The following is a 23,720-nucleotide window of genomic DNA, read 5'->3' as shown; positions in this document are numbered from 1 at the left end:
GAAGTGAAGCATCTAAAAGTTCACCACCTGCTCTCTCATGCCCAGTCCCAGCAGCCAGTAATAATCATCTTTACACAAACCCCTAGGGAAAGCAGCACAATCCACAGGATTTCTATTAAAAGGCTACCTAGGGTGGCATCAAGAAAACTTCAGTGTTTAGGGACATTTCTTAAACAAGGCACTTTAGAGATCTAAAGAAGTTTTGGAAACAGAAAGTAGTGAACAGAAATAATCACAGGCTAAAATTCTTGGGTTTCTCTCACATGGAAACTCTATTTAAATCCCCAGCCACATTTAGCTCTCTCTTACCTAAATTTACACCAGCAGCAAATCTTTTGGTGCAAAGGAGAAAAATTTGAGTCAGCAGGACCCTGTCTATAGGAAATACTTTGACATATGGGTATGATTAAGGATAGGGGGTGTCACACTAGATGGAATCATGGCCCCTGCAGTGAGGAGAAAATCGTTACAGAGAAAAGGGGGCTGAAATGAGTTACAGCTCACAAACCACACCCAATTGTGACCAAACAAGAAGTTACCCATCAGAAGTTTATGAAATAATATTTCCTTTTAAAAATCATTATAAAACAATTCTCTGCTCAGGTGAAAGGCCATTTTTGTACAATACCAGCAGCTCAGTTCTATACAGATTTTTATAAGGTTTGACTTATGGTGCAATTAATAGCTTGATCCATTTGTAAAACAGAGTCAAAATGTCTCTTTTTCAAGAGACTTTTTTGCTTTAACTTTTGTAAACTGTAAAAATGTCACTGACCACAGAAAAATGAATAATATATTTGTCATGTTGATGTATATGATGTCCTCTTGTCCTGCTTTGCTCTGGTTGAAGTCATATAAACCAAAGTAGTTAAAGAACTGAAAACTGATTTTGCTTACAAGCTATTGAGGTTAATAATAGGCTTTTGCTGTGATAAACATGTTCCCGATGATACAGTGGTGAACACTGAATGTACACAGTGAAAACAAAAAAGTGATATTTGGAATTATTAAATTGCAATCAAGTAGCATAAACTGGGTAGAATTTCCCATACAAAAAAGAACAGCCAAGTCCTAAAACGTCCTTGAGTTAATAAAGCATCAACAAAGCACTGCCAAATATAAAACATTTTGCAAACTCTCAGTGTTACCATTCTAATGATTCTAATATCATTCTATATTAAAATTATATATAATTGATGTAAGTATTAATAGTGCCCAAAATTTAAGTCTCTCAAAATCAATAAGGTTTGTAAAAATAGGGAAATGATATTGCCACGGCATGCTTGTCGAATTGTTTACTTTTCTTTATCCACAGATCATGAAGGAAGTTCGGAGAGCATTGTGCAATGCATCAGCTGATGACAGTAAACTCTTACTTCTCAGCGCAGTGGGAAGTGTATTCTGTAGTGGCCTAGATTACTCATATTTAATTGGCAGGTTATCCAATGACAGAAGAAAGGAAAGCACTAGGATTGCAGAAGCTATAAGGTGACCCAAGCTTACCTATGATCTCTAAATTATGAAATGCAGTGTGTGATTATGAAGATATTTTTCAGGTCCAAAAGTGTTGTATATTTAAATGTTGATTGCATTCTAATTATAGTCCTGCAAATTTGTTTAGTAAAAAGAAACTTGGACCTTTCTATATTAGATAAGAAAGCACATTTATTCCAGTGCTAATATCCACAGGGATTTCTTTTATTCCAATTCTCGGTATTTAATATTTCAAAGCATTCCTCAAATTCAAATACAGCTTCGTTGTTGTTTTTTCAAATTCAGTATTGCTTCATGTTCTAAAGTGGTTCCTGAAAGGCAGATCTTTTACTTGTTTTAATGTTCATCATTTTCATGAATTTCAGCCCAAATGGGAATCCATGGCTTACTCATATTCTGTTGAAATAGCACTCTGCCTCTGTATTTCAGAGCCTTACTCGAAGGGTCTCCACTCTTCTTCTTAAATTTAAATTACTTAATATATATGTAAATGTAGTTTTATTTTTGTAACTAAAATGTGACTTTCCTTATATATATATCACATCACCTGAATAGAATTCCAGGGTTTATGCCATGCAGTCTGCAAATCAATCTGCACAACACATCACCAAATATTCCCTTATCCACAAGGTAGATTTTTCCAGTATAAATCAACATTATTCCACTAAAGCCAGTGGTATTTCACCAGTCTGTATCAGGAGAGGATTTGGTCCCTTTTTTTTGTCCCCCATTTCCTACAAATAATTATTATTCTTCTGAGAGCTTTAAAACTTTATGCAACAATTCTATGAAGGAATAGTAAAGATTTTTTTTTACAAGATATCTCTACTTTGGATTTATTCGTATAACATAAGATCAGGTTTAGTTATTACACAACATACATTAACCACCAATTATCTTGGTTACAACCACTGCAGATCAGTTTGGATTCTTGGTTTAAAACTTTTGAAATTCTCAAGGTAGCAATTATTTTGAAAGAATTTAAAAGATACTTCTTAAATGTAGTAAGTTACAATCTGTTTATAAGATCCTAGCTGTGCTTGAATATCATGAGTGATATTTTTTAAAAGTGAAACCTTTTGAAGGACACATCCTCATTTTATTTTTTAAATGTGAGGGGGTTTTTAACGATGTGGAACCAAAAAAAAAGTGAGGGAAGAAAATCACTGTTCTTGTTTGAAAACACAGGCACACTCACAGTCCACTAAAGATACAAATTTAATATTATTCTTGTAAAAATTGTGCAGTTAGGTATTATTATATATGCTTACATTTATTTGCACACATCTAATATACAGGTATACTTACCAATTCAACATTTAAATTAATACAAGCCAGACTGTGATAGTCAGTTTTTCCACCCTTGGACTTACAGAACACTCTTGAAATACTGGTACAATGTACTGCTCCTTGTCAAGAATGTCGGCTTCAGGCCCACTGAAAATAGATTTTTATTGTACTTCTGGAAACAATACCCTATGTTTTCCATTTAGCACTCTCTGTGCTTTCTGTGAACAAAGGACTCAACTCATGGAAAATACACTGTAATAAGAGAAGGAAAAGTGTGCATTGCTTTTTCAGTGGTTTAGATGTCCTAAAACACATCCACGGATCTCTGCCTCCACTGCTTTACATCAAGGTAGACGTGTATCAAAATGAAATGGAACTCTTGGTTACCATGTGTTTCCACTTGCCAAAGCGTGGCTCTCCTATACCGGTCACAAGTTACAGCTGGAGCTTCAATCCCCATCAAGTCTCCTCTCCCATGCAGGGTTTATTCATTGGTGGTGCTGTGTCCTCGGCCACTGCCAGCGGGGTTTGCAATAAACAGATGTGTGGCACTGCAGCTCCTCTGCAGGCACTGGTCACAGATCCATCACAGATCCATCACCGATCCATGACAGACCCACCAGCCTGAGCTGCCACCATCCACACTCCCTCCCAGAGCAGGGAAAAGGCAGACAGGCTGCACAGTGTGGCCTGCAGAGCCCTGGGATCAGCACACTCCCTGGAAGGCATTCCCAGCACCGAGCTCACACCATCATCTGGGCAGCGTTGTGGCACCTAAGCCTCACCACTCTGGGTGTGCTCAGAAGAAAACAGACAAGGACAAATTTACTTGTTCAGCTTCTTTACAGCCCTGGATGTACTTAAAAGCACTGACCAGCAGCAAGAGCCTGAAACGGTGCAGAGGTGTCTGAGCATCCCAGTGTGTGTTCGATGGTCAGCTTCCCAGATATCCTCTAGCCAAACCAGCAGCCTTCTGCAGACACATTTTCCTATCTTTAAGCATCTGGATCTACTGTGCAACAACAGCTGCAATCTGAAATCCTTTTCAAAGACTGCTTTGAATTGAAACAATTATCTTGTAGCCCAGAAACTCCATGTGTGAACTTACAGTTTGGAGACCTGGAAACGTGCCAGGTTCAGGGTAGAGAGGTGACCCACTGAAGCAACGCACCAAAGAGGAAACAAAGATAAATGTAGTGCTGGTCACTGCGGCTTCTGGAGACCAAAGGCAGGCATTTGCTCCCGTCATAATCTCCCAATATTGTAGCCTTCCACTCCATCCTATACGTAGCATGTTGCACACCCATCTGTTTTACCATCATCTGTGCTCCCCATTCTTCCCTCATGACAGAGGCTTGCTGTACCCTCTCAATGTTATCTTCCACTCTCTCCCCATCTCCAGGTCCTCCCTTCCTTGCTCACTCATATGAAGACTTCTTTCAACCTTTCCCCTCCATTAACGTGTTCTGCTTTGTTCTTCCTCCACATTATCTGTTTCCTCTCCACATCCGTAATTGCTTTTCCATATTCACTTCCAGTCCTGTTTATCACCATGATTCCTGCTTTTCTCCACAACACTGTTTTTATCTGCCTCCACATAGTCCTCAGATTTACTGCCACCATTTATCCTTAGTTTGCTTTCTTTTTACCTATCATTCATCACATCCCTGTTCCTAACTGTGGTCCTACCTGGAAGGCTTACGTAACTACTGAGGATCTCAAAATTCTGGAATTAGTGAGGTGCAATGATCCAGTCACAACTCAGTCATAAACTACCAAAGAAATAATGAGATAAGGGAACAGCATTGTTTCTGCAATGAAAATAAACCACAACTCTCCTTAACTCTGCTCTCCTCTAGACAGAAATAGGCTTGAACAGACAAAAACAATGTTCCTTATTTCACTCTCTTTGTCTTGACAGTGATCTCCTGGTTTATTACTGTGAACAGAGCTGCATCAATTCTCTATTCTCCCATGGTCAAAAATTAACTCCTTACTAGAGGACTTGAAAACCAGACTGTATTAATTGAAAATTTAATGCTGGGTCATCTCAGACTCTTTGGCCTCATTTAAAATACAGCCAGTGCCCCTGCACTTCTGCCCACCTGCCACATGGGCTCTCTAACCTGCAGGGCCCACCTGTGCTCAGGTACAGAGGCGTGGATCCTTTTGGCCTCAGTGGGAGAGCAGCAACTCATCAAAGGCCACATTTGACAAAATTTTCTTTCCTAAAATCTGTCAGCAAAGATGCACTCTGGATCTAATAAATACCCAGTGCAGGGACAGAATCTCCTCTTTTGCTTGGAATTTGATTTATCCATGTATTTTTTCTAAAGTAACTGAGCATCTCATTTTCCTCCATATACCTGCTGTGCACTGAACTGCTGGAGCCCATAATTTGCCCACAATTACACTCTTGCTTTTTTTCTAATTGGAGTAAAGGCTGTTCCATTCAACAGATGTCTTTCCACAGTTGCTGGTAGGTAACTTATTTAAAAGATCTCCTCATTGCACAGAATTTAACATATTCCAGTTCGTTCATCCAGATAAATCTGATGGCATTTAACTTCCCTGTTATTTCTCATCACATTTACTGGGGTAGTCAGGCAAGGGCATCTGCTTTGTAATGGCTTTGCTGAAGATTTTTGCAATGAAGACCCAACAGATCACTTGCCCTGTTCAGACATTTCTCTCTGTGACTCCCCTTTGCACATCTTGTTCTTTCTGCTGGTGTGCCATAAACATTGACAATCTCCCAATCCTCTGATGGGACTGGCAGTAACCTTTGACACAGAATCTTAAGAGAACTTTTTGAAAAAAATAAATATTCAGTGATCCACCTATGAGTGTCCTGTCTTTCACACTGTAATATTTCATCAGTAGCCAAACTGGGTCCATCCCAGCCAACTGTGGAGCAAACCAAGAAGTGTCATGTGTACAAACTCAGGAGCTACTGGTCCAGAAGTAAAACTAAACCCAATCAAACCTTTCTGCAAAAAGTACAACACTCAGTGCAATCCACTTAATCAGGTCATATACAACATACACAAAACTATACAATAGCCCAGGTACTCAGAAAGATTAAATAACTAAAAATAAGCAAACTTTTCCATGTGCAAACTAGGAAGTATCTTGCAGTTCTGACCTCATAAAACTGGGCATTTGTTGTGTTCTTCTGTGGTTCTAATTTGTTTTCAGATTAAGTACTTTAAACTTGGGTATTTATGTGTTACTTCTGTATTCAAGACCTTTCTTTTATTTTTTATTTTAGGGATTTTGTAAAAGCTTTTATTCAGTTTAAGAAGCCAATTGTGGTTGCTATCAACGGCCCTGCTCTGGGGTTAGGAGCTTCTATTTTACCACTCTGTGATATCGTTTGGGCAAGTGAGAAGGCTTGGTTTCAGACACCATATGCAACAATCCGACTCACTCCAGCTGGCTGCTCATCATACACATTCCCACAAATTCTGGGTGTTGCACTGGTAAGGTTTCCTACCTCAAACTGCTGAAGAACCTTTAATAAATTCCTGTTCTTCTTTCTCTCTTTAAAAAGTAAACAATTTTCTTAATTGTCTTTAATGGAAATCTGTGGAAAGTTCATCTAATCACTACCAACTTCTTATCACAAAATAACCTCAGAATTCAATGTACAACACCTGCTGTACACAAGAAAGATTGGACACAGGTTAAAAAAGCAAAGATTGTCAACATCATGGTAGAAAAGTGAAGAAATACATTAGCAGAATAACCTTGGAGAGTAGTTGTCTGCATTGTGTTAGGAGTGGGCAGAAATACAGCCAGATGCAGCTCTCTGCTCTTTAAAGATAATCCACAATGATTCCAGTAAGACTGTTTAGCTTTTACCAGTATAATAAATCAGAATTTGCCCCACAAATATTTCCTACTGGATTCCATGGCTCTCGACACAGTATCACTGACAGTTACTCCTGTAAGATCAGCAATAGAGATTCACCATGCATGCCAGCACATTTCTTTTAAATGAAACCCATGCTGTGCTCTGGCCACCTGCACAATCCTTAAATAGCTACTGAAACTCCTTTTAAAGTATTTTGCAGTATGGAAAGATACAGAAGAACATTTGTAATTTAATCATAAAAACAGCAGGCAAGTATGAGAAAAATTTTAAGGGAATTACAACCCAAGATTACCAGAATCTTTTGGTTCCACAGGCAAATGAAATGTTGTTCTGTGGGAGAAAGCTGACAGCACAGGAAGCCTGCAGCAGAGGACTGGTGTCACAAGTATTTTGGCCAACAACATTTAGCCAAGAAGTGATGCTACGAGTGAAAGAGATGGCATCCTGCAGTGCAGTGGTAAGAAATCAAACTCCTTCATTAAATGGCATTTCACAGAGGTAAGGTGCACTCCGAAGGCTCGTCACATGTGGGCCCTCAGTTTCCACAACCACACCTGTGAAAGAAGGCTGACATCAGGAAACCTGGATAGGGATCGGTGAGGTTGTGTGGTTCCTCATTTTTCAGGTGCAGGGTGGGTTATTTCCTTTTCCCATCTTTACATTTATTCAATGTGAGTGGCACCTCCTTGCCCCAGATTTTGAAAGGGGCTTTTAGGACAGGTTTCCTTTATGAAGGTGTAACAGTCTGGAACTATACAACTGTACTGGGAAACCTCTGTAGGGCCCGTAAGAAAACAGATTTGCCTTTCAGTTTGTCCTGGCCTACCATGTTTCAGCTGAGTCTGCCTTCTTTTCTGCACCTGCACAGTTCCTGCTGCTGCAGAATGTTCTACACAGCACCCCAGAAGGGTAGGATAGTGCCAGCTAAGCTCTGCTGTGAAGGAGAGGTGAGATCCAGACAAGAGGGATTTGAACACAGTCTGGTCACAGTGTATTATAACTTTCCTTTTGTGTACACAACAGTTGAAAGAAAATCCTTTCCTATCTTTACTTCCTAGGGGTTTTTCCCCTCAGGCAGATATACTCCTATTCTGGGCATATCCTTGTTTAAAAAACATGCAGTGAAGAAAGTGATACTGGCTGCAATAAAACTGCAGTAATTAAAGTGAAAATTGTTATCGTTTCTTGCTATATTTCCTATGCCTGAAACTGTCTCGGCATCCCTCAGTTTCATTTAAAAGATCTGCTGTAAAAGGAGGTAGAGACACAAGAGATTTTTAATTAAACAAAGTGTAGATTAGATCTCAGAGAAGACATTGAGAATGAAACTCTCTGGAAATGTAGCAGAATTTTATTTGATGATGCTGATATAACATGTATTATTTGAGTTGGGAAAACCTCTGGGCCTTACTGTGAAATCTTCCTTCCCTCACTGCTATTGGCTGCCCATGAAATTTTCTCAAGACCCTTTAGGAAAACTGGTGCTGACTTGTGGACAAAGATAAACCTCCAAAGACTTGTTCACAAACAAACCACAAAAAATACACAGGCCCCTTGATTTGCAATGAACACCATTTACTTGAGTTAAAGACAAATACTACTTTGCAATAGCAGTGTTGAAACCTGCAACAGGGAGGAACTGGGCTTAACATGAAGGTGTTGAGAAAGCTGAGTGAAAAGACTGCACCTCCCTTCCCACAGTGCACTGTATTAGTTATATTAAATCTTCTGTCCTCAGAAAATCAGTAATGTAGGAATTATTAATGGGTTTGTCTGACTAGTTGAGTTCCTTGTGAGATACATACTGGTGTTGTATATTTCAAAATTAATTTTAAAAGAATCAACCTCAATGTGTTTAAACATGGGTCTTGGAAAAATGAGCTGAACTATGGGAGCAACCATGGACCTGCAGTTCATGCCTTGTAGAACTTGCTACAATTACTAAGGGCTTGAGATTGCACATTCTCTTGCAAAGATCTCTGGTGATTTGTTGTATCTGCCAAGTAAATCTAACTCCAGAACACAGTCAGAGGGTGCTTCTTTTGCTCAGCACCATTCTTTTATAAAATATTTCACTTTCATAAAAATGTAAGTAAATAGGCTTTAACAGGGTTTTGCAGTAAAGGCCCTTTCTTATTTTCTGTTTTGATAAGGAAATAATACATGAGGGAAAATTGTTAAAGATGATGGACATCCACATTTGGGTTTCCAACATGTCTAACCTTAAAGGCCCCCTTCCAGAAAACAGGTAGCCAGTATATTGTGCCTCACACATTTTCATTTCAATGTGAGGGAGGTCAGCTCCTTCTTGTGCTTCATGGCAGACCTTCAATTAATCTAAAGTACTTCAGAATCCCTCATTCTTTAAAAACCTGGCACTAACCCATCAACCTCAATTCTTAAAGATGCTGACTATCAGCAAGTGGAGTTGTGGCTATAAATCAATTGTAATTTCTGGGCCCAAAGAAGTTATTTAGATTGTAAAACAGAGTCAGTAGTCTAAAAATGCTGTTCACGCCATTATCCATAGCAATTTTCTCAGATTCAAAATAAAATACTGAGTCGTATTTTGACTTTAGGTATTGGAAGAGTCCAAATGTCTCGTGCGGAGCTTCCTGAAATCTGGACTTGAAGATGTGAACGAGTTTTTTTGTTAAAACAACTGTGGAGTTCTTCCAAAGGACTGGATTCATTATTCAGCTACTTGCAAGACAAAATTTATGAAGTCTGATGTCTTGGCCTAACTTAAAGAGAGATTGCTCCAGTTGTGACCAGAGTCAGACATGACTGTGTTTGAGAAGCAGAGGCAATGCATCAGTGAGGAATTTGTGACAGTGATCCCAATGCCTGTGGCTGTGTGGATTTCCTTGTGAGCTACACAGCTGCTTGCAGCCGGTTTGATTTTGTGTAACCAAGACGTGGGCAGGCGTTCAGTGCACATAACCTGTGCAGAGGCTGCATCTTTCACATTGCTCATCCACATCCAACTCTACATTCCATGTGCTGAGAAGCACCACTGAGGCCCAGCAAGGCTCACCCACCTGTAAGGGTTTATTTTGTCTGTCCTTCTTAACTTATTCTTGCTGTTGCAGCACATCTGGGCTGACACAGAGGGCTCAGTCTAAAATCCGGGTCAGCACGACCTTTCGTAGACCCAAAAACCATACATTAGAAATATGTTAATTATTTTTTCTAAGTTCTAACAGTTTAATGGAAAAATCTGATAATTTATATGTATAATATGTAAAGTTAGTTTACAAAAACAACTAGAATTTTTTTCTTTGTTGAATTTATTTAACTTATTTATTTTGTGTTCATATTCAGCTGTTTATTGATCACAGATCTTATTTTCATATTTCCCTTGAATGAATTAGTAGCATCACATGAGAATGCAAACACAATTTTAGCAGCAAACTGAGTAGAAAAATAAAGAATATACAGAAAACCCACAGAATGTTGTGGGCAGCAAACGAAACAGCCACATGCATGCTCCTCTATGTGTGAAATTGTCCAAAAAATGTATGAAACAGATTCATTTGCCAGGGTTAAGAGAAAAAAAGTGGATTCTGACACAGTGAGTCCCCCTTAAGTCTCTCTTCACTTTCTGCCTTCTTGAGGAGCACTGAAGGGCTCGCCAACAAGATGCTTTATTTAAGTTTACTATATTCCTGTTAGCCGGATATCAGTAACAGGGTGAGTGGTGCCGTTCCGTGGCATCGTACTGTTTTTCAGGTTTAAACACCCCTTTTGGTCTGAAGTCTAAAAGCAAATCCTTATGAGCCTTAGTCTAGTTGCCTGATTCCTCAGGTGTGAGATAATTTCTGCTCTGGAGGCCTTTGGGTGTGGGCCAGCAGTTTATACAAGGTGCTAGGCATTGAACTAAGTGGGGGCAGAGGTTTTGTTTTGCTTTTCCCAGCTCTCCACATCTGGCCACCCCACCACCTGTTACAAGAACTTATGGCTATCCATAAAAGCAGTCCACAATAAACAAGAAAAATCCAATCTGCTCTTTTCGAATGTGATCCTAGTACTGTTCAGTGACACTGACTGACTTCTGAACACTGGATCTCTCTCAGTTCTTTCCTGCTATGGGCAGTTCATGTGGAAAGGACAGGAGCATGCTCTGAGACTTCACCTGCCATTATAGTACGCCCAAATTGAAACCTCTTGAAGCAGAAGCTTTGCACATTTGTTTGCTTTGTAATTTGTGCACTTGCTCTTCATCCTTGAGCTCAGTGACTTATTATGGTTTAAACCTCTGCAAATGAGGCTGCTCAGCTTTCTCCCTCTTAGTATTTCCATAAAGAGTTTCAACAAAGCCTTTGTAAAGTTAACGAACAGGTGATTACAGTAAACAGTAGCCTTCAACACATTCACGTAACATTTCATTTTCCACAAATAATTAGAAGTGCTGTTTTTATGCCCTAATTGTACCACTGAATTTTAAGGAAATCATTACCCTAAATGCAGAAGTTCTCATGGAAATTCTTCATTAAAAAGACAGAATCTGGCTTCTAATTAGCCGGTTTAAAATGTTTTTTAAAAAAAACTTATCAAAACCATTAGCTTATTTTAAAATGACTGAAAGAGAGCTCTTTCAATAACTATTTGAAGTGATGGATGCACCACTTGTTTTATACCAACACTTGCTTTTGTCTACAACCTGCCAGCAGTGCCGCAGGGTGCGTTGGATCAAGGCCTCGGGCCCCGGCATGGCAGGTGCACACGGAGTCACCTGGAAAAAGAGGGATCACCCAAGTGAAAACCACTCTCACACACACACACGTTTGCACAATCAGGCCTCCAGCATATACCTTCAGAAAAAGAGAAAAAAGGCAATGGAAAGTACCACGATTCCTCAATTTCCTTTATTTCCTTTATTCCCGTCCAGAGAGCCATAAGTCCTAGTCATGTGTTAATAAGATATTAGAAGTTTATTTCAATACTATGCTTAGTTTTTGTAGATAAATATAGCAAGATTGCTCAGCAATGTGAAGGAATGCGTTCCGAATGAGATTTGCAAACAGAGAAGAATCTTACGTTGTTGGATCTTTTAAACTGCACCATTTCATCTGAATTTTCAGATATCTGTATCTTAGCATTTTTTATGACAAAGGAATGGTTGAAATACATTTTCTATAATTATTTTTCCATTAAAGCAAGCGCTAACCATAGTTAACATTTTTAATTATTCATATCTATACAGTTACAATCTAGTTTTCATGGAATCTATTTTCCCTTCAAAAAAGAATAATAACAATGTTGAAAGCTTCTTTTCCAGTATTTAAATATCAGAATCTGAATTTTCTCTTGTGTTTCTATCCTTACTAGGTATTCAGATATCTAGATGTACTGTACATATTAGTCTGGGTACCTTTACTAATATTCACAGTATTTAAGATTAAAAATGCAATTTGTTGTTTGAGTATGTTATTTTATTCTTGTGTAAATTGTTTTGTACAATCTTTAAAAATCTACAGTTTTGCATTTGTAGATATTAAAGGTAAGCAATTTATTTTGTGTTGTCCTGCATGTATATTTTTGCTGTAGATAAGTGTTGCTTAGTTTACTATTTCAGTACATTTCTGTTTAAATAAATAAGCTTACGAACTTTAATACAGTATATATTTTCAAAATATAAACTTTTATATTTCTGTGGTAGGTTAGGGTATGCGTTTTAGGCAATCTTTTTCACTACTATGAACTGTTCTTTTAATCTATAATATAATGGTTTTGTGCCAATAGTTTTTCATTAGAATGAAATGCTCTTTTAATGCTAGGGATGAACAGACAATTTTGGTTGGGGTTTCTTTTATTTTTGGTTTTGGGTTTTTTAATTATTTTGCCAGCCTTTACAGTTTTAAATATAATTTATAAATGTATTGCATTTGTGAATAAGCCTTACCATTAGGTACAAGAAATCTTTAAAGCTGCATAATTGCTTATGTAGCACTAAGGACTTCCCCAAATAATTGCTGTAAGAAAGTTAGCAAATCAGAGTACAGGGCCTTAAGTTTTTCTTGTGAAAAGGATAATACGGGTTGTTTCTTTTGAACAACATAGGTAGACTTGTCAGCATGGGCTTTGTTATATATAAACTGTGCATTTGTGCTCCCAACCATGGTAGTTTAATCTCAGGCTTTGTGTGGCTGGGTCTATAAAAGTCAAATCTGGCTAAAGCCAGCACTCTTTAGGAGACACTAAAGAAGTTTACATAAGAGACTTATAGACAATCTTATCATAGTACATTTGGGTACTTGGTATCCTCGATGTGTTATCTGTGTCTGCCCAATTAACCGTATGTTTTAAGCCATATTAAATCTCTTTACTGCTATTTTAAATACTACACTGAAAGTCATTCACTAGCTTGCTTGCTCACAGACAGGATTTCGAATTTTAGTGAATAAAAATATTATGCCTTCCATAAAAACAAAGGACCAAAGAATTGCATTATTCTAACAAAGCATTAGTTCCTTTGCCAGTGAACTAGTTTGACATTTGTACCGAAGATCAAGTAGTCTCTTTCTGCTTCAAACACTGCGTTCTCATCCATGTCAGGTGTAAGGGGGAAAAGATGTATCCACTGAGCTATTGGGAAAGGAGTGATGTTCAGCTGGGATGGCATGTCTATTGGTAAGGCTTATTACCAAACCTCTGAGATGAAGCAAAGAACCAAAAATTCACAAGTTATGTCAATGTAAATTTATTTTCAGAACTTGCACAAATAATTAATTGTAGAACTTTGCAAATTAGGCCCTTAAGTTATTTTGTCAGAATGCCATGGAACAGACTAAAACAGTTTCTAATATTTGTAATGATGAGTACATATTATAATATTATAAGGGTACAGGCACCCCTATATCACAGTGTTGTAAATATTTTCTGAAACTGGTACAGTACTGAGGGACTTGTATCTTCTGATATATCAAATATTGACTGTCTAGATCAAATTGTACACAATTTATTTGTTGATGGTCCTGTAACTAGTGTATGGACACATTTCTGGGTGCCTTAGAAGTTGTATTTTTCATGTGTGTTAATATGCAGTATTTATACATTGTGAGAAGCTGCTTTGAATAAAAACATTGAAACTTCATTTCAATGCAGTGATTTTCAGTTTTACATAATCAGAATGAACGTGATAAGTGGTAGCCATTATATATGATAATGCTATTCATGGGCTCCTGCCTTCCCAAAGAGACCAGGCACACAGTGGGCTTTTCAAAAGAGATTTTTTTTTTAAATGGCAAAACCCAGGGCACTAAGACACACTGCAATAAGAACTGTCTGAAATCAATTATGATCCATTTCAATTACCATTTCTTGATCAAATCATAGAAAACCACCAAGAACTGTCTCACAAACACACTTCTAGGACACCTTCTCCACTGTTATCGCTTCCACTATTTGCTATTGCACATCACCTAAAATATTCCTGCCCAGAGCCAGCTGTTGCATGCAGGATTTTGGCTCCACATGAGGGAACTGGATTTTGAAGTGGTGTTTTTCAGGAAGGCCAAGATTCAGCCCAGCCCCAGCCTGGTGCAGGAGAAGGTGGATCAGCCTGTGGTCCCCCCCCATGGCTCCAGACAACATTTCTGCCAGGGGCTCTTGTGTACCAGGGGATCCTTTGCCCGTAGCGTCCATGAATGCTGTTTCCAATCACATATCTCCCATGGTTAGAAGAGTAATTGTAAATTACTACTGCCTGGGGCAGAAAAGGAAGGATATTTTTACAGAGAGCCAGGGTTAGCCAACCCAGCTATACAAAAAGGTCTGAAAAAATTACCTACACTTCATTCAAAGGAAGCAGTTATGTTCTAGCAATTATATTGGTTGGCTTTAAACTGACAGACACTGTTAGTAAAAACTGTGGTCAGCTATTTGGAGCAGAGGACTGAGCAATTTAGTCTTACTTCACTATCAACAAATCCAATTATTTATTACAGTGACTCTTGTCAGGAATTAACTTATTGTAGCTTCCACTGGACTGTGAGCAATGTGCACATGATGAACAGGGTGTCATAGCTTTCCTGTCTAACAGTTTTATTGATAAGTTTGGTTTAGTTTTGACACAGATTGTCAACATGGGAATTTTATTTTAAATAACTCATTTTTAAAAGAAAGCAAAAATTCTTTAAAATTAAAAACTTCATCCAAGTGTTTGGGGAGGGTTCAAGCTTTTTCAAATGTCAGTCCTTTTTACAGCACATTAATATACAAATTAAATGGAAAAGGAACATGTTAAGTAGATATAAAGAATTAATTGCATGTTTTAAAAGAACAGGAAGGTATTAATCCCAATTAAGATATAAAAACAGGTCAAAGCTCTACATACACTAAGATGTACCACTTCTCATTTTGAATAACAGAAATAATATTGCATATGGCAAGAACAAGGAGAGGTTCTGAAAGCAAATGAAAGCATGTGGAAAAAAAGCAGACAATTTTAAACACTGTAGGATTTCAAAGCAAAACAATTGTCAGAAGTTGGACTAGGGGACAGTTTGCTTGCAAAGGAAAAAGTCAGGTTTGATTCTGGACATACTGACTTCAGGAATTCACCTCTCCTTGGGTGTCTTATTTGTCATGAAACCACCTCAGAAGAAAAATTTAATCAAACATAATGCATCTCTTCACAACTCTGACTTAACCTCAAAACCAATCTCCAGTCATAGCATGGCGAGTTTCAGATTACTAAGAAAGCCAGACTAAAAACCCCCTGTAGAATTCAAACCATTTGAACTGTGTTAGCACCACTTTGCTTTAATTTATACTCTTTCCTTGGTTTCACAAATTTGCTCATTACAGATATGTAATAAAAATAGAACTGTTAAAAACTTTGTTAAATTCCAATTATTAAGTCCATCTGGTGTTACTCAGTAATTTTCATCTGGAACAGTTAAGAGTACTATGGGAGAAAGAAGGCAATTTTCATTTTGAGAAAATGAAACCTTTAGTAACTTTAAAAATTCTATGTTAAACTCTATCACCTTTCCTTATCACTTCCTGACACTGGTGTCACTTGAACAAACCCCATGATTCTAAGTCAAGAGCCACCAGCATCAGTGGAGATCCTCCTCTTGACTTCGCCTGCTTCTAGATAAACCCAGTGGCTGACAGATACCACAGCAAACTCCTTCACAGTAATAGTACAGGAATACCTTGTAGCCATCTCTTCAAAAGATAAAGTGCTCTGATGAGAAACACATAATTAGCATTGGAGGAAGGGTTCCATTAGTTCAAAATTTAACAGCAGTGTCTATGAAGTCTTGTATAAATTTCAACATTTACAGTGTTATTGCTGACTCCTGTTAGTAGAAAGTCATGCCGTGCTGTGTTTTAATGTTCCTCAACCCTTCAGTCACATTTATCAATTTGAATTCTGGATGACTGTATAACACATCTGTGAAACTGATTTAATACATTGGTCATACACAGAAATATATTGGTGAACAACTGTAAAGAGAAAAGTGAAAATGCTCTTTGCAACCAGGAGTCATGTTTGAAACGAGGGCTGTTGAACTGCTGCTGCTTCCTAAGATGTGAGATAAAAAGCTGCCATCTAACATTGGAGTTTCTAGAATGAAAAATGATTTAAACACTAAGCAGCAATCTTGACTTGTTAGAATTGAGTTAATTACTATCATCTAGAAATAAGTTATTCACAGTCATCCAGAAATGTGTTTCTGATGTGTCTGTAAATAAGTACTACACTATCTATTACTCCAAAAAGATCAGCAATTTCCTACTGCTGTCCTTCCAGACGCCTGGTTTCTCCTTATGCTGCCCACCAGGCTCTGGGGTATTCACTTTCATTAAATGAATACAGGAATTCACATTAAACTCTTCCCATGCTTAATTATTCAAGATCTGCTTTATTTTAGCCTCTCACTTGTTTATTTTGTATGCACCTGCGGCAACTTTGTCAGGGGCTCAGACTCTGGCAAACAATTCCCTTCAAATCTACTTTTTGCCCATTAGACTCAAAATGAGCACCAACTCCAAACTCCTGCTGGCTGCACTGCCAATGGATGCTCTTGCTCCAAGGGCAAAGGTCAGATTAGCAGCATCCTTCTGGTTGGACTGTGGGGTGCAGAGCTGGTGACTGCTTGACTCGAATCCTCCCTTCATTTCTGAGAGCAAGCCCCAGACATGGTGCTGATAACACCCACCCCATCCCCAGCACTGGGATGCGCCTGCCTTCATCAGACCAGAAAAACAGCACATTTTATTCTTCATGTATTTACATGTAGCAGGATGAAGCACTTATTTTCCTGGATGCTAATGTGATGCCAGTTGGAAAGGAACAACCCAAAGCACATTAGACCTGGTAGGACTCATCTTCCATACATGGCTGTCTCTAGTTAGAACACAAAGACACTGTCTCCTTCTAAATGGCGCTTTTTAAATAAATGCTTTTCATCCAAAAAGATATTCAAATATTAAAACTGAGCTTTAAAGGAACAGTCTGCAATATGGCTGATTTGAAAGGCTAAAACTTTTCCCAACCATTTCAAGTATGAGAAAATCCAGCAACTCTCCATTTGTGATTCAAGCACTTGGTAAACACACTCCACAACTGTACCATGGCTTCGTGCCAATGAAATGGTGAGTCAGCAGGCAGGGGAGGGAATCAAGTGTCAAGAATGCATTTAACCCTCACTCAGAGAACATTTTTCTTACCAAGAAAATGAAAGCACACCATAAAAATGCAAAAAATTACTGGAATTTTTTAACCACTAATACAGGCAACTCTCTCAATTTTCTTCCAACTTTACAGAATTTCTCAAATTTTAAATTAGGACAAACACTTAAGAAAATAGCAAACAGTAAACTGACAAGAATGAGGTTCATGAACGCATATCAGTGCAGTCCTAAAATCCTTACTCTTGACCAAAATCCCAGTGATAACCCTGGCAAGGCTGAGTGCCAAAGGGTTTCACAAGAGCATTAGAATTGATAATATTTAATACTTGCATAGATATTTGACCAAAATCCCAGTGATAACCCTGGCAAGGCCAAAGGGTTTCACAAGAGCATTATAATTGATAATATTTAATACTTGCATAGATACAAAAAGGAGTACGTCTTCCTAATGAAAATACAGTTCAACTCATCTGTCCTATTCCCTAAGGAGTATCTATGCACACTACTTTGCTACACAGTGTTCTTGTGAGTGGTTGATGAAATCAAAAGATGTCCTAAATAATTTTTAAATTAACCCCTCGTAAAAAGTTCCCCACTGAAGCATCACTGTGCATGATCACTCTAGGTACTCTATTCAGGATGGAAAAAGAGCATAAAAAGTGAGGATTAAAAAAAAAAAATTGGAAAGAGTACTCAATCTTCCACCTGAAGATTTGAATACTCATTTACAAGGTTGTTAAACACTGCCAAACCTGAATGACAGGATTTTATACCTACTTTCTTACTCACTCTTCACAGGTGTAAATAACCACATTGGACACCTGTGGAGGAGGGGAAAGCGGGAGGGGGGTGAGGCTCCACTTATTACCTTCAGAGTGTTAGTTAAGGGTAATTATAGACCATCTGTGAATTTACAACTTGCCTCCATTAGGGAACAGATACCGTTTCCAGTTAAAGGCTGAGGACAGCCAGCTTTGCTGTCATCATGCTGCTTGAGCCTACAAAAAGGAGTTTTTTTACACATCTGGCCCCACTGACCTCCATGGCCTGAGCCATCTCCTCCAGAAACTCAACTCACAGCCAGTATCATCTATTTACTGTTAGTCTGTCCTGCCCTGATTAGGCCTGGGCTGTGAAATGGCAGAGATAAGAATTAGTTTGTACAGACATCTAATATGTCCAGGGTGGAAATACAGTAAGCATCCCTTCACAGATCTATGAAGGTCTTTTCTCCCATCTAATGGCCCTAATAAAGCCTTAAGCCCAAAGTTTAGACAAAACCAACACCTATGGCATTAAGAGACAAGGCCTGACAAACCCTACCGGAGTGGTCAGAAAGACTTTCCCCCCCCATCCTTCAGCCCTGTCTTTCTGCCAGTTGTTAACAACTGCAGCAGGGGCTGCAGATTACACAGACACATCTGAGCCAAAGGAGATAAATTTGAGCTGACTGTGAGCTCAAATGGTTGACTAAAATCTAGGACAACTGAAACATGGCAATGTCCCACAGAAGAACACAGCAGCAGGAAGATTTTCTCTTCAAACACCACATTCCCCTCCATGATCTTACCAACTGGAAATACAGAACTATGACTAAATAATAACTTTATGAGGAACTGATGTCACTCACTGTGAAGGATTCTGTCATGGGTTGCACTTGGCCTACACAACTGTGAGAAGAGAACCAAGTCCTGCAGAAGTCCAGTTTTGAAAGCAAATTCCCCCGTATGCATCTTCTCCATCTGAGATTCCTAAAGTAAGAGGAATGTAAAAGATTGGCAGTGTGCAGTATTAAGCTTGCAGTTTATGGAAGAAAATCACGATATATCTTTCTTGTATGCAGAAGGCTCTAAGTAATCTTCCATCATTATAGCAATACTAATTCCCAGAAATCCTGCAGAGCTCCAGAACTCCCTAGAGCACTATTTTATATACCCAGCACCCCTCCATCAAAAATGATCTTTAAAAAACCAAATTCATTTAAAAATAGGAAATTCTTTATCTTTTCTCCCAAACCCAAACACCTTTTTGGTTTTCTGCGTGTACATCCCTGGGAAATGACAACATCTCCAGGTCATCCATTCTACACTGCTTGGAACGTATGGAACACACCAGGAGAGTCAGAGACCAAAGGAAATGACACATGTAGTGACACTACAAGGCTAACACAATTGTTGATTTAGCAGCAGAGCTTGGTGGCTTGTTGTATGAAGGCTCTTCACCCAGACAAGAATGTGAATTATTGTTGAGAATTTTATTTGTATAATTATCATTTTTATGTAGAAAGCATTAGCAGATACTGTTTTAAATAATTTCAGATACTCAGCACTAAATAAGTGGCTCACTTTCAAGAACCAACCAAGAAAAAACATTCCACAGAATGTCATATATTCCTTCAAAAGGCAAGTTACATTTCACTAGCATGGATGCTTAAGTGGAATAAGTCTCAGTATGGGGACTGTTTTCAGCAATAGTTGTTAATTAAGTAGTAAAGTACTAATAAAATGTTTAGGCAGGTTGCATTTAAATAGCAGTATAATGATAGTAATTACTAAAAAGGAGCGCCAAAACCATTCTGCAACAGACCACATTCAGTTTTCATGTACTGTGCCAATCCATTTGAAAACAGAAAGGATTCCAATGTCCACTGTACAGTGGCCAGGGCACAGGCAAGTTCTGAAACTTCCGCTCTCAGTCACAGAGGAGAACCTCTTATTTAAAATCACACTCTAAGATTCTCTCACAGAAGCTACAGAAATTAAAAGAAAATATTCTAAACACATACAGGAACAAATAAACACACATTAGCAGTGAGGCCAGCAGCTCTTTTGCAGGGTCATGATGAAAAACCACCAGGAAAACAAGCAAGAGCCTGTGAGGAAGGATAATACTCACAGACCTCACCACGGGGGACATAGCAGGAACCTGTCTGTGCAGGATGTATCTAAGGGTGCGGCATCCAACTCAAAAGTAAACTTGGTGGAAAATGTACCAAAATGTTCTGCTGCAGCAAGGTATGGGGAGATAAGTATAATTCTTCATGGGTAAGCAAAAAGTGCAGTAGGCAAAAGGAACTTGGCACAGCCAGGATGAACTTCAACCAAAAGAAAATGCAAATATTTAGAACTTAAAAATATGTCAATGAAGATAAAGGCTCAGTGGAAAAAACGCATATGGGTAAAGCTGAAATGCACAAAACTGCCACCATAGCAGAAACTACATAAAAATACTGTAGAGACAAAAGTTTATATTTTAGATATAATTTATACCATTATCTCTAGAAGATAAAAACCAGTAACACCAAGTACAGGGATATTCTGATTTTCTAACAACTCCTCTTGTGATGACAGTAGTCCTCAAGTTGTGGTATAAATGCAGTAAGTAGCTGACAGTCTAGTAGGTCCCAAAATTGCTTACAGAACCTTTATATTCTTTATAAATCTTTCTATTCCTCCATAATAGCCATTGGTGTATTTTAGACTAATTAATGACAGGCTGCCACAAACATGGGCCCCTGTTCCAGAAAAGGTCCTGTTTGTTCTTCAATCAAATCTAAGTAGCATTCTTATAATTACTATGGTGACAAATAGTTTATAAATATACATAATAATTTTGAAAATTTCAATTTTACTGTCTGAGAAGCTAAAGCTTGGCAGGCCCTTCCAATTTAAATTATTTTATGATTTTCAAACTAACACAGTACATCTCTACACCACTGAACCCCTCTGACTTCCCAAGGCCAGAGTTGCACTTGTGTTTAAGGTAACCCATAGACTGACATCATGGCAGCAATGGGGCTCCTTCCACATCAAAGACCAGGCATCTCCTTACGTGATTTTTTCAAAATTTGCATCAGTGGAAATTAGGCACCAAATCTACAATGCTGCTTTAAAAACCACTCTTTGTGTCTGCCCTGGCAAGATTTCAGTGTTTTGGCAAAGCCTTTGTTCACCTAGAACTGTGCCAATAATCCCTTTTAAAATACCAAAGAGCCTGCTGTTGTGAGCACTGCCTGACTCCAGGATGGCCAGTGAGAATGTGCTCAGTAATGAACCTTTCAGACAGTCAAATTCTTAACATGTTCATGTGCTTAAAAACATTCTTTCTTGATCACAAACCTTCATATCACCTTTCAAAAAACAGAGGTAGGCTGAGATACTGGATTTGCAGAGATTTGGATTATTTTTGCCTCTGTATTACTTGCAGACAATCTACAAAAACACTAAATCATTGGTCTGGTTTTTTTTTTTTAATTAAAGCAACTGACCACAGGTTATATGCATGAAAATAACTATCTCTTTAAAACAGGAGGAAGGTCTTGTTCATTTGACAAGAATGATTCATTTTCTAGAGATTCAAATCTTACAACTAGAAAAATAGGTCATCTTCAACTGATATAAAAAGAATTATAACCAAGCAAGTACAAAAAGCTAAACCCACATGCTTGGGGTGAGGTTCTCACCCTGTAAGTCAACTAATGCTCTAAAATGTTCTCATTTCTATTCTGAAAGACCTCCCAATTTTCCCTGTGTAAAATCTGTGCTTTGAACATTAAGAAAGATGACATTTATATTAAGGGAGTAAGATTTTCAGCAGGTTAATGTTCTACTTTGTGAACAGATTACCAAGAAAGAACCTTCCCTTGTTATAAAAGGCATTTCTGTTCTTTGGATTCAGAAAGCTGATTTCACCATGTAACTGAGTCATCAAGGAAACTGCTGAGCAGCACCAGCCAAGAAATAAAGATCAGGTTTCATCTACTGCTGCTCGATTCTGCACCTTTTTTTTGCTCAAACCCATTTGTACACAGCCACTTCAATCTCTTCAGAACTCCCCTTGTACAGCAGTTTGGTTTCCAGATATGATAATCCACAAAGTGACACTGACAAAGCAGAACAGGAACTTCATTCCCACCCTCCCAGGTAAGTGTCCTGACCCATAAATCCCAATGCTGTGTTTGCTCTCTCTTACCAATCTTCTAGAATTAAGAATTATAAAACTGAACAGACAGTGGGAAAATTCACTGGTTCTTACATGTGGCAGCAAGGTGATCAGTAACACCCAAATCCTTTTCCCCTTTTCTTTCCCAGTCTTTGATGATGGCACACATGGTGGTAAGGGACACACTTATGTGGTGGACTTGGCAATGTTAGGTTTGGTGTTACGGTCGGACTTGATAGTCTTAAAGGTCTTTTCCAACCTAAAATATTTTATGATTCTATTACAATAGAGATGAATAAACTCAGATTTGTCTCCATTGCCAAGATGCTGTGGTAACATAGACAAAGATGGTTCCTGTCCAAGGAGGAGGAAAATTCACCATCAGAAATGCGGTTATAAATACAGATACATGGAAATTTAATATTGACATTGCTGTACTAAAATCAATAAGAGATTTTTCACCAACTTGAATGGATCAAGCTCAGAGATGGGAGCCAGCTTTGCTCATCAGCCTCTACCTAGCCTTTGCACAGTCTCATTTATTACAATCATCACATTAGAGGGAGGTCTTTAAGATCAATACAAAGGAGAAAGAGACACAGTAGGTTTGTATGAGATGTAAAAATGGGGTTTGCAGCTGGGGATCAAGAGACAGTAAGACAAAAGACAAGTAGGAAAAAGCACAGGTTAGCAGGTGATACAAATCATTACAACTCCAGGAGAACTGTGAAACATCTTCATGAATACAGGGCTTTGAAACTAACAGGGTAAAGCACAAGGAATGAAGAGGTTGAAAAAGGGGCTTTATTCCAAGAAAAGAGGATGGTTGAGTGCATTCTGTTATAAAGAGATTTAGGAGAAATAAAATGTTTCTCTCAAAATCAGGGCATGGAATTACTCAGTGGATTTGTTGTCAGCCTGCACAGTGAAAGGCACTGGGTAAGAGGGCTTTCAGTGATTTGAAGGGAAGTAGCGACTCGCCTGAACATGAAGGACAGAGTAATGCATTTACATTTACTGATTTACACTGTATTTTGAAGTCTGAAGCAACAATTGTTAAAACAACCACAGAAGTTTAAATATTGAGTGTTCTCAGAGTACACAATTACATAAATAAGTAAACGAGCTGTTACTGGGTATCACATGATTGATTTTTGGGTTCATTGCTATGAACATTTGATTCAAAAAACATAAAGATACTTCCACTGATATCAAGACAAATGAATTGGGGGCTGCCAGCCAAAGAATGTATTTTATCTCAAGAGAAGGGTTGCTTACTCATCTCTAGTCAACAGCCCCTTTTAAACACACTGGAAGTAATTTTAAAACCCCAAGGAATGATGGAATTTAAATGATTTGTGAGGGTGGAGACTGAGAGGTTTTCCTACATGACCAGTTATTTACCAGAAAAATATCAGACGCTCTATTATCATATTTATGATAATTTTTTTCCCCAAATTAAACTCCA

General features: G+C 38.3%; 1 protein-coding gene across 1 annotated transcript in view; it reads left to right on the top strand.

The window, feature by feature from the left end:
- The window catches only part of CDYL2 (chromodomain Y-like 2), a 57,968-nt gene extending 44,211 nt beyond the window's left edge, over nt 1-13,757 (top strand). Inside the window, 5 exon segments of the mRNA XM_008638836.2 lie at nt 1,316-1,488; nt 6,056-6,266; nt 6,975-7,118; nt 9,241-9,304; nt 9,307-13,757. Coding sequence (XP_008637058.1) covers nt 1,316-1,488; nt 6,056-6,266; nt 6,975-7,118; nt 9,241-9,304; nt 9,307-9,392 — 678 coding nt within the window. The 3' untranslated portion in view covers nt 9,393-13,757.
- The last annotated feature ends 9,963 nt before the right edge of the window (nt 13,758-23,720 follow it).

This window comes from Corvus brachyrhynchos, unplaced genomic scaffold (genome assembly GCF_000691975.1).
Source record: "Corvus brachyrhynchos isolate BGI_N302 unplaced genomic scaffold, ASM69197v1 scaffold26, whole genome shotgun sequence".
Lineage (NCBI taxonomy): Eukaryota > Metazoa > Chordata > Aves > Passeriformes > Corvidae > Corvus > Corvus brachyrhynchos.
Note: the sequence above shows the minus strand (reverse complement) of the source record. Positions and strands in the feature narration are given on the sequence as shown.